Consider the following 11,710-nt stretch of genomic DNA (forward strand, 5'->3'; position numbering starts at 1 on the left):
GTTCATCCTATTTTCTTCCCCTGTCCCACTGAAGTGGGAAGTGAGAGAGCAGCTAGATGGGCAACTGACTGCTGGCCAAGGTTAACCCATCACAGTCCTTTATTTGGCACCCAGCATGGGTGATTTGAACTGGGAACATCTTGATCTGCAGTCAAATACTAACTAGCCAGGGTCAACCCACCACAATCCAAAACTGCTCTCTTTAAGACATTTCTTATAGCTGGAGAAGGTTCTTGCCCAGAGCAAAGATCAGGCTTGCTTCAGATCACCTCCTTGACTAAGTTTCTGAATAATTATGAGTAGAAGAGAATCCAATGCTCCTGCAAAATGCATGTGATTTGCAATTCTGCAGGCAAGGACAAGGCAGCTTATCAAGGCATTAAACATATTCAGTGAAACTTGGTTAAATAAATCACCTTTTAAATCAACCTTTGCCCAATCAAAGTCCAGACCTACCTATAGGTACAGACACAGGAGGGAGAGCAAAAGAGAATTCCTGTGAAGACTTCTCCACACAGACATCACAGACATACAGGTAAGAGATTCCTTTTTTTGCTAATCTCTCTTCCCCTACAAAATTCCATTTAATGAACCTGATAATCTTGCATGTAAAGCTTGCATGAAGTGAAAATAGTAGTAGACAGCCCAAAGTAACCTTCCTTCAATTTCTACATATGAAGAAATAATCTTTCCTCTAAAAGCTTACTCTTCCTTCACCTTTGTGTACCACTGGTTTTACGTGTGCACTTCAGGAATTAACATAAGGTCCCAGTGTTTGTCAAGAAAAACTGCTTTGAGCTGTAGTTGAGGTCAATAAAATTTGTTGCATACCAATGTCCAAAGAATAAGGCGAGCCATCCCTGTATGGCGTTAGTCCCAATGCAACTGTGTGTGGGCTCAAAACAGCACTAAACACCTCATCAAGGGAAACAAGTCATGATCTGCAGCCTTCCTAACCATGTGTGATAAAATTCCCCATATTCTCCAGCTTCAGTGACATCTGTGTCAACTCTCTCACCTTCATACTTTTTTATGTGCTGCCCAACTAACCTTAACAATGCACTTTTGGCTTCAAAAACAGTCTATGGCATTGATAGCCGCAGAAGGGCTTCAGCACTAGGCTGCTATCAAGATCATGGAGAGATTTGACTGATTTTTCTTAAAAATAAAATAAAATCTGTTCCCACGTATATTATTCATATGAGTGATATAAAGATAAGAAAAAACACAGAATTGTAAAGAAATCTGTACATGCAAACAGATGACCTTTCTTGGTATTCATTAGGCTGTGACTAATGTCTAATCTCTGCAACAGAACTTTGGCCTTCTCACAAACTTCTATCAGGAGAGAGAAAAAAAAATCTACCCAGTAAAACAGAGATCATCGAGTTTGCTAATTACCCGGACTTTCCAACCACAGAAAGCAGTCATCATTCATCTTGTTTCTATGCCATCACAGATCTTTGGCAGGAATTCCTAAGACAGTGAACTCTGGAGTTGTTACTTGGCCACAACTATCTCTTACTTTCCAAATCTAATACCCACCCTAATGATACACATCACCTAAAATGGAGTTTTGCTATATAATAAAAGCATAGAATAGGTTAGGTTGGAAGGGACTTCTGGAGGTTGTCTGGTCCAATACCCCATGCAAAACCAGGCCAGCTTAGATGAGGTTTCTCAGGGCTTCATTCAGTTGTCTCCAAGGATGGAGATTCCACAGCCTCTCTGGGCACTTGTTCTAGTATCTGACAGCCCCCAAGATTAAAAAGCTGCCCTTATGACTGTCTAATTGGAATTATTACAGGCAATTTGCATCTGTTGCCTCTCATCCTATCACTATTAACTTACAAAAAGAATCTGGATCTGTGCTGTCTACACAATCCATTTAGGTAGTTGAAGACTACCTAAAGATCATCTCTTTGCTTTCTTTTCCCAAGACCAAATGAACCCAGCTCTCTCAGCCTCTCTTGAAATATCTTGTGCTCCAAAACCTAAACCACCTTAGCAGACAAGCCCTGATATCTTAATCACTCAGAGAGCTCAAAACTGGAGACAGTACTCACATGTGGTCTCACAAGTGCCAAAAAGAGGGGAGCAATGCTTCCACTGACCTGTTGGCTACATTCTGATACCGCCTACTGTACAATTGACCTTCTTCACTGCAAAGCTACACCACTGACTCATGCTCAGCTTGTGCATTTGTGTGTTGTCCTGCAAAACTGTCTTCTGGCCATCCAGAAGCCAGCCTGTATTGTTATGCATGGTTCTTTGTTGAATTTAATGAGATTTCTGTCAGGCCATTTCTCCAGACTGTTGAGGTCTCCCTAAATAGGTCCTTCCCTGTCCTTTATTCTATTGACCCCTGTCCCTCTGTTTGGTATCACCTATCAGTTTGTTGAGGATCTATTCTGTTTCACTGTCCATGTCATAAAGATATTAAACAGCATCAGCCACAGTTAACAGCCCTAAACAATGCCACTAATAACCAGCCAAGAGCTGGACTAAATATTATTGATCAAAACCTCCTGAACCTAACAGCTCAGCCAATTTTCTGCCCATCTAATTAGATCCAGTCCATATGTCACCAAATCAGCTACATTGACTGTACAAGAGACTGTCTCAAAGGTATTGCAAAAGCTAAGGAGAACAGCATCCACTGTTCTCTGCCTGTCACAGAGCCAGTCCACTCATCATGAAGTTATCAGGTTCATCAGGCATTGTAAAAAAACAGTAAAACCATACTGCACGTCCTCAAACAACTTCCTGGCCTTGACATGTGCCTTGACACAGCCTCTAGGAACATTTGCTCCTAAACTTTCAGAGGACAAAGGTCACTGCCTAATAGCAGTTCAGTAGCAATCCCCATCATCAAGTCCTTAACCAGCTGGCCTCAACTTCTCTGGGAAAGTAACACAGCACCCTGGAGACACCAACTGGAAATTCTGCTCCAATTGTCACAAATTCATTGGGAAACCATTTGAATCAAACTACTGCCAACATTTCAGCAGCCTGCCACATCCAAAACCAAATTTAATTTCTTTCCTTCCTTTCCCACACAGTGTCACGTTTTTATATTGATTGACGTCTCATTGCATTGTTAAGGTCATTAGGGTTGGAGATAGAGTTTTGCAGTCAGGCAGCAAACTGAGGCTTTATGGTCATTTCAGGATTCACTTGAGAATAGGAAGATAAGTATAGCAGCCCAAGTCCTCTGTTTCATTTCACACAGACAGACAGTATTAAATTACCTCTCCTCCAAGTGATTACCGGATGACACATTCACACTGTCAGTAGGTGTATGCCTGAATATTCCACACTTTTGTTAAACCTCACAATACAAACCTACATTAATATCTTACCAAAGTCTCATATATAACAATATACCTTGGTAAAATGGCTCTGTTAGCTCCTCTTCATAACAGAATCAGAGTCTTTTTATTAAGATTCTGAGGCAGAGGAAAACACGGGCAACTCCAAGAACTTTGACTCTACCAGTAACTTCTAAAGAAAACAGAAATAAAAAATTAAGTACACAATTTTGTATGGAAACTGAGATGTAGAGCTAACAAACAGCTGGAAGATCTTTGTAGCTCTTGGAGACAAGGGTCTTCCTAGTTTCATTAAAGTCCTTCCCTTCAACCCTCCAATGCAAGTCTCACACTCATCAACACTCCAGTTACAATGTCTTTTCCTGAAGCTCAATTTTGTTTAGCTAAAATAACTAAGAACAGGAATGCCTCATTATTACAAGGTCCTTCCTTGATCCCACCTGCTTTTCCATCTGCACAGGTTGCCCAGAGAGGTTGCAGAGTCTCCTTCCTTTGATATATTAAAATCTCACCTGGACATGGTCTCAGGCAACCTGCATTAGGTAGCCCAGTTCGAGCAGGAGTTGGACCAGATGACCTCCAGACACACCTTCCAACATCAATCATCCTGTGAAATCCTCTATAGTGTTCCAATATTTTTGTGCAGCCATTAATTTTCCTCCGTAAGACTTAATTCTGGTGCTAAATTCTCACCTCACTTTTCACCATGTTACCACAGGCAGACAACTGCTTTCTTCCAGCTCTTCATCTTGCTTAATTTGCTTTTAGATAGGGACACATAATAAGTGAGGAGCAGGAGGAAAAAGTAAGGAGCAGGAGGGAAAAAGGATTCATTTCTTCTCCCTTTGCACAGCTGGAATTCTAGGGAAACAAAACCCCAACAATTCTGAAGCAAACTGCCTCAGTATATATTTAGAGGGAACTCATCTAGGTCAGTTTGCTATTTTTGCTCACCCTTACCTTTTCTATCCTGTTTGGTAGAGATGACTTCTGTTCTCCACCCCCGGGAATGCAAAGTGACCAGAAAAAAACAAAAGAGCTACGGATTCTCCCTGCGTATTGAGAAGGACACAGCAGGACATCTCATCCGCAACGTGGAAAAGAACAGTCCAGCTGAAAAGGCTGGCTTGAAGGATGGAGACAGAGTCCTCAGGGTTAACGGCTTGTTTGTAGACAAGGAGGAACATACACAGGTACCTCTCTGTTTAATCTGGGATCACTCCTCCATGACCCAGATCCGCTGCCACTATGGAAAGCCTTCTCTCCAATTTTTATGGCATTTTCAGCTAGGAAGCCCAAGAGCTGAGTTAATTGATCTGGATATCTCCTTGCATCATTTATCACCCACCATGGGCACGAAATGGCTTTGAGGTGCCTCCATAGTGCGTAAGCAGAGGGATGTGACGACAAAACCAGTAAACAGTGTAATCCTTTCTGGGGAAATCTTTTAGGTCAATCACTCAAGCACCTGCTTGACATTTCACTTTCTTCACTACAGGTGGTGGAGATTGTGAAGAACAGTGGGAATTCTGTTGTACTTCTTGTTCTGGATGAAGCATCCTATAAAAAGGCAGAAAAGGAGGGAGTGAACTTGGAAGACGTGGGTCAAAAGGTGTCAAGAGGACAGCAGCAAAAGCAGCAGGCCACACCACCCATGGCCAATGGAGCAATCACTCCAGCTCCACAACCCCGGCTCTGCTACTTAGTGAAGGAGGAGAAGGGCTATGGCTTCTCCCTGAAAACCACAGAAGGTGAGAGCTCGGAGAGGGGAGATGGCATTATATACTACAGCAGAGACAGAGGAAACCACTGTTGTAGGAGCACACAAACTGTTATTGCTAGCAGAGGGGAAGTAAGCAGCAAGGTGGTTTCAGATCCATCTCCAGCCCATTTCTGAACAAGTTTTTTTTTTTTTTTTGAGGACCACATTTTTTATGGGGTGGAGAAAATCACTTTTGCAGCACAAGCTTGAACACCAGACATAGATTAAAACTGCTGCTTTAAGTCCTGTTCCATTCCCCCAAATCACCTCAAAAACTACCACACAAGGTTCTAGACAGCTGTAATAGAGGGAAGACCAAATGCCTTTCCTGATTTATTTCATTTAGAAAGCGAAGAGTTTTCAATCTCTTTCACGCATGCCTATTTTTCCCCAAAGCCAGTCAACAGAATAGGTAAGCTTTCTGGAAAGCATCAACTCTATAAAGAAGGTAATTCAGAGCACAGCATAATTGAAAGACCAAACATGGAAGCCTTCCAAACACAGGAAATTCTGAAGTGTATAAAACAACGTTAAAAGCAGCTTCTCACTTCAAACTGTCAAAAATAAATAAATAAAATCCCTTTCAGCTATCTTCATCAGCCCTTTTGACAGAGAAATACATGTGAAATATATGTGAAACCCTTCTGGTAGAGAAATAAGATTATTTGAGCTGCAGACAATGAAAAAAAAAAATGCTTTCCTCTCCCACAGAAGTGATTTTTCCAGGGCAGAATAAGAGACAGAGGTGTGACTACATTAAAGGTTTACAGTGCCACTAGAATTTGCACATAAGCAGAGATCAAAAGTGTCTAAGGACATCAGTGCTGGACTTCCTTAACCATCAAATGCAGCCATGTTTCAGTGAATTACCCTGTGTACTGAGTTTTCATCTATTTCAGGTAAGAACGGGCTGTTCCTGGTAGATCTGTCATCACAAGGAGCAGCTGCAAAGGCTGGTGTCCAGAATAACGATCGCTTGATTGAAATCAATGGAAAAAATGTGGAAAATGACACACACGAGGAAGTGGTGGAAAAGGTATTTGTTTGCATACTGATTCATCTTCTGTTCTGGCCCGCTTTCACAGTAACTTGTCAGGGTTACTGAGGAGGCAGATCTGGCTAGTTTAAATGTTTCACACTAAACCTCGGAAGCTACTGTTTGTGTATCATCAGCACAGTAGAGTACCCCTCTGCTCTGGTTGTGCTGTCATGCAGCCTCTTGAATTGACTCTGAATGAATACTGCCATCAAAACAGGCCAAAAAAAGCTAAATAGGAGAACTATACTGTTGCCAGGAATCCTGTTAAATAAAACATGTTCTGTTCCTAGACATCCTGGAAACACTCCCAATAGAAAGAGGGCAGGACATCAAATGTGGCTTTCAGGGCAGGAAGAGGGGGAACTCTCTGATGATACAGTTAGCATGGAACAGGGTAAATTCATGTTTTTAGACAGCAGTTCCTTTCTCCTGCTACGAAGTCCAAGATTAATGAAAATTACACTGCAAGTAATTTCACTGCCTGGCCTCAGCTGCAAAGAACATTGCTAACGAGGCTTCCAGCTTCCCACTGTTGGCACTGCTAAAACACAGCTGGAGCTGAAGAGATTTCAGAGGGCCATGAGGCAGGCGGTACATGCTCTGACATGCCAGAAACACAATTCAGTGCACACTATTATGGAACTGTGCAACACTTGTGTTTCATGGACTACTACAGCATCAGCTGCAGGCTGATGTCGGTTAAGATGAGCGAAGAGGGCATCCATTAAACTAGAAAGGAGCTGGAGAAAGATGGAATTAGAGAAAGAGGTTGAACAGACCCAAAAGACTTCAGAAGCAGTAATACAGGGACATGAAAGAGGACCAAGAGCGTGACAGAAACTCAATGACATGGCAAAGACTGCTTTGAAACAAAAATCTGTTTATTGCCACTGTAATCCAAAATAGTGATATAGATGGCACGATATGTCAATATTGTGGAGGTCCAGATCTAGATGAGTGACAGATACTAAGGCTCATTGGATTTTAACCATCACTGTGTGCCACCCTCAGGACTATTAACTGTCTCAACTCTACAGAAAATTCTCCAGACCAGGAAAACAGTAAGAAATGCAGAAAATTTCCTCTTGTATGTTCAGGATCTCAGATGCCTGAGATCTTGGTATGTTCCAAATTACTAATTAAAAAAAAATCCTGTAGTAGCCTGGCCTAGACCTCCTTATGGCTGACATATAAACTGTACTCACACCATTAGCCTATCAGTACACCAGTTACTGAAGTAGCTACAATTCCTACACGTTGTTGAAGGGGTCATATCTGACTGAGACTGTACATGTACTTACGCAGGTAAAGAATTCTGGAAATCACATAATGTTTCTAGTTTCAAATGAAGAAACAGACCACTATTACACAAGCCAGAAGATGACACTGAACAGAGAGAGAGCCAACCTAGAACTGCTTCCCCTCAAACCACGACTTATTGAGCTCCAGAAAGGAGAAAATGGTTATGGCTTTTATCTACGTATGGAACAAAACACTGGTGGTAAGAACCAAGTTAACACACAGGCCATGACATTTGCTATACAGCTTACTCCTGTACAGGGTTTGCAGAACTCATTCTCCTTGTCTGGCTTCTTACTGCTCACCTAGAAGAAACCCTCAATAGACCTGTTGCAAACAAGACTACACTGGGGAAACTGCCTCAACCCTCAGTGAACAATTAGCCTTTACTATACAAAATAATGTTACACTTACCAAGCGTACTCCTTCACATTCATCTTTTTACTTTTCTGATCTTAGATCACGTAATCAAGGATGTTGATTCCAGGAGCCCAGCAGCCAAGGCGGGCCTCAAAGATAATGATATCTTAGTAGCTGTCAATGGTGAGCGAGTGGATGCTTTGGATCATGAGAGCGTAGTGGAAAAGATTAAGCAATCTGAGAACAAACCCACACTACTGGTAGTGGATAAGGAGACTGACGCCATGTACAAACTGGTAAGAAAATGCAAGTTACTGCTAAAGATTCATAACTCATCATTAAAAAGACACAGAACCAGCAACAAAACAACCAGTCTGCTCTGAGAGAGACTTCTTCATCTTGAAGCAAGTGTCTCAGACATACCCATACTTCAGCAAAACCAGAGCTACGTTGCTGTGTACCCTTTTGAAGAAAACACTTAACAAAGCTTATCACATGGATCAACACTGTAGTTTTCTACTCGAACAGAAAGTAACAGCAAAAAGTAGTTCATCGCAGCTTAAATCTGAGTCATTAAAAAAAAGTTTCAAATAAAGCATAAATAAAGCATAGTTAGCATAAAAGCTACAGATTTCACAACAGAAGTTTCTATATTAAACTTTCCTTTGTCACTGTTTTTTCAGGCTCAGATTTCTCCTTATTCATACTACAACAGAGGAAAAGATCCAGCTCCAGCTAAAACGGAGGAAAAAGTGGAGTTGCACAGTGAGCAGAAAGTGAACCACAAGCCAAGAATCTGCAAGATGGTGAAAGGGCCTAGTGGATTTGGCTTCAGTTTAAACATGGCCAAGAACAAACCTGGACTCTTTATTAATGAGGTACTAATGCAGGATGATGAACAACAAAAACCTTGGGTAGTCTGTTGGGCGGTCTCCTACCTTCCATGCTGTAAACGCATTCAAGAAATGCCACAGAAAAGACAAGCCTCTTCTCCAGCTCGCTTGGATATGAGCTGTAATTGTTAAAGTTAAACCGATATTGTAGGACCAAGATTAAAAGTTAACACCAAAAAAAAAAAAATCTCATTCTGTTAACCCTCATTCTAAAAGGAAGCAGAATCCAGGTTTTGCCTCATTTTTGTTTTTATTCATGAGCTTGGCATGCTAAAATTAGTTATTTTAAATAGGTATTTTTGAGCTATAAGATACCCTAAAGATGTAAGACACATCACCTGTGGAATTCAGTGTGTCTAAGGATCAAATTTCTGTTATCTCAAATTATATCTGTGCCTTTAGTTTTCTTGAGGGGTTCCACTCATTAATAAACAAACTGTCAAATGTAGTAAAGTTAAATTTAAGTTACCGCCAATAATACAAAAATTGTTTTTTCAACTTGTCTTTATGATTCTAGCATGCCATCTATAAGGAAAGTTTATAAAAAATCCAGATGCATCTTAAATCTCAAAAAGACGGGTTCTTTGTATATTAAGTCTAGGCCTATTCCTTCTTCCAATCCATTTGTTTTCTGCCCCACACATCTCCCTCACCATGCTTATTTTGCTGTTACGTAAACTAACAACAACAGAGCAGTAACACAACAGTCTGGCTAGCCATAAGTTGCTAATGCATCTCTTCAAGTTTTACGCTAATACCAATTTGAACTTGCCTTTGCAGGTACAAAGCCATGGGCCAGCTGACACAGCAGGTGTAGAAAATAATGACTTTTTGGTGGAAGTGAATGGGGTGAATGTGATGAATGAGTCCTATGACAAAGTGGTGGCAAGAATCCAAAGTAGTGGTGACAAACTAACAGTACTGGTGTGCAGCAAAGATGCTTACAAATACTTCCAGGACCAGAACATTCCCATCACAGCCTCTATGGCAGATCCAATCCATGACACTTCTGAACCTGCTGTTTATACAGAAACCACGCCAGCAGAGTCGGAGCGAACCTCACCTGAACCAAGAGAAAGGGTGAGTAACATTGTATTTCACAGATGTTGGGGTATCACCTAGCTGACAGGAAAAGAACTTTTTTTTTTTTACCTACTGTGTATACCTGAGCTAGGATCTTTAACTTGTGTTGTTTTTTTAAAGTGAGTCTGTTATTAATAGGGAAGGTGTGATATGATTATTGTAAAAAACTCTTCCTTTCCCCACACATAATGCGAGTATCTTTAATGCAAGATTAAATTGCAGAAAGAAACATACAGGGGATTTTGTGAAACAAGATAATCCATACATTGTGTGCCTTAATGAGGCAATACAATCCTTAAAGTGCAGAAAAAAAAGTGCTTAAATACACCAAAAAGCATAACCTGCTTTAGGGGAAATTAGGTGGAATATTTCAAAACAAACCATTTTGTAGAAGAAAGAGCAATTGATAGGTTATAATGACAATTTCTTGGAAGCATGCATATTTTAAATTATTTTGCTCACATTATGATGGTAGAAAGAATCTGAAGCATGACAGAAGTCAGAAAAGCAGCAAGGTATTTCTTCTTGAAACAGTCATTTTGAACCCTCTGTGTGGTCAATCTTAAATACTTTTTTTTTTTTAATCATGCAAGAGACAGACAGGGAAGAATAAGACCAACACTGCCTCCTATCTATTTTTCACTACCTTTGTCTGCAAATGTCCAGCTTCAAGTTTTTTCCAAAAATTCCTTAGTCACCAAGCAGCGTTTTGCAGATCTGAAGTTAGCAGCATTTTTGTGTGCAAATTCAGCAAATAAAGGATTTAAACAATAGGAAATCTCTGTTAAACAAATTTCTCCGTTAAACATAAGTAACCAAAGAGCACTTCAATGACAAAAATCCCATTTGCTGGCTCATTCTGTCATCCAAATAAATGTTTAATTAGTACAAACTAAAACATGATGCCTTCATAACATTGCAGACTACCCAGCATGTTTATGAACTAAAAATAATTCAGAACTTATTTGTTACTCCTCTGCAGGCAAGCTCATCCTCTTCTTCACATTCAGTTGCCTCAGCAGGAACAGACAACAGCGACGACACAAAGTTCTGAGGAGTCAAATTATGATGAGAATAAAAAGTCTTCCAAATACTCTTTCTTCAATCATTCTTTCTTACTACACCTGCAGGACCTGACTACCCCTAGGAGTCCTCCATACCCACAAGGGACCACAATAACTTGCTGAAATGCAGCTGCCTGTAATAAGCACTTCAGTGTAACCTGCAGTCATTTAACATGCTGCAATTGGCTTTCTACTTTGTAAAGTAGGGAGTCAGTCATTTACATCCGTAAAGGCTTTACTAAGTAGAGGTATACAGTTAAGTATGCTGTAGCAAAGGGAGAAAACATTTCATAAATTCATAAGTATCTGAGCCTTTTAAGGATAAGCTCTTAATAAAGAGCATCTGTTTTCTTGCCATCTCCCAGGAGGCAGTTCTCTTTCTAATCCAAGCCTGTCAACTCGATCTCGGTGGCGACTATCTGTGCTATATTTACGGCAATACAACCGCTGTGATTATGTCATAAGCTGATGTACGCTGTCTATTACACTCCTTTGTCCTACTAACACTGCAGAAATTTCTTTCAAACATTAAGCTAACTTCGTAATTTGTAACGCAAAATCTTTAAGCACTATCCTCTCTGCCTACAGTTGTGGATCGTGGTAGTTAGAAGTGTAATTCAGTCACGCAAGTTTGTCTCACTCCAAGTTAACACCACATTGTCTTGGATGTGACATAAATAGCTCTGTAATACTGCTATTGTATGCTTTGCCTCCTTCCTGTACACCAAAGACAATACAGAAATAAATTGTTTATAAAGTGGTTGTTTTTTTCCCCCAGGTCTTACCCTTATCACCTATGAGCTGTGTTCCAGAAGAATTTTATAACAAAGTCTGTGAGAGTGTCTATGGGAAGCTACAAGTTCAAGTCACATGAATAA

At 40.5% G+C, this 11,710-nt stretch overlaps 1 protein-coding gene and 1 long non-coding RNA gene across 4 annotated transcripts in view; one reads left to right on the forward strand and one right to left on the reverse strand.

The window, feature by feature from the left end:
- LOC310884508 overlaps nt 1-9,457 on the reverse strand; it is a 28,837-nt gene extending 19,380 nt beyond the window's left edge. For 2 of the 3 annotated variants that reach the window (XR_014574240.1, XR_014574241.1), the window contains exon 1: nt 8,731-9,457. This is a non-coding gene — a long non-coding RNA (uncharacterized lncRNA). Of the gene's footprint in view, nt 1-3,387; nt 4,302-8,730 lie in introns of those variants that run through there. The other variant, XR_014574242.1, reaches the window with a different exon arrangement.
- On the forward strand, nt 342-11,592 carry PDZK1 (PDZ domain containing 1). The gene is made up of 9 exons (XM_083806109.1): nt 342-535; nt 4,314-4,525; nt 4,831-5,083; nt 5,994-6,130; nt 7,439-7,634; nt 7,892-8,088; nt 8,476-8,670; nt 9,466-9,765; nt 10,751-11,592. Exons 2-9 carry the CDS (start codon nt 4,316-4,318, stop codon nt 10,820-10,822), a joined length of 1,560 nt encoding a protein of 519 aa, XP_083662235.1. The 5' UTR covers nt 342-535; nt 4,314-4,315; the 3' UTR covers nt 10,823-11,592.
- Nucleotides 11,593-11,710: the final 118 nt, after the last annotated feature.

Source organism: Anser anser, assembly GCF_964211835.1.
Source record: "Anser anser genome assembly, chromosome: 1".
NCBI lineage: Eukaryota > Metazoa > Chordata > Aves > Anseriformes > Anatidae > Anser > Anser anser.

Bases quoted from the DNA above. Each gene is read 5' to 3' on its own strand.
- PDZK1 (XM_083806109.1), top strand. From the start codon at position 4,316: ATGACTTCTGTTCTCCACCCCCGGGAATGCAAAGTGACCAGAAAAAAA. The intron at 5,084-5,993 runs GTGAGAGCTCGG...CATCTATTTCAG, and splicing joins CTCCCTGAAAACCACAGAAG to GTAAGAACGGGCTGTTCCTG. The intron at 8,089-8,475 runs GTAAGAAAATGC...CTGTTTTTTCAG, and splicing joins CTGACGCCATGTACAAACTG to GCTCAGATTTCTCCTTATTC.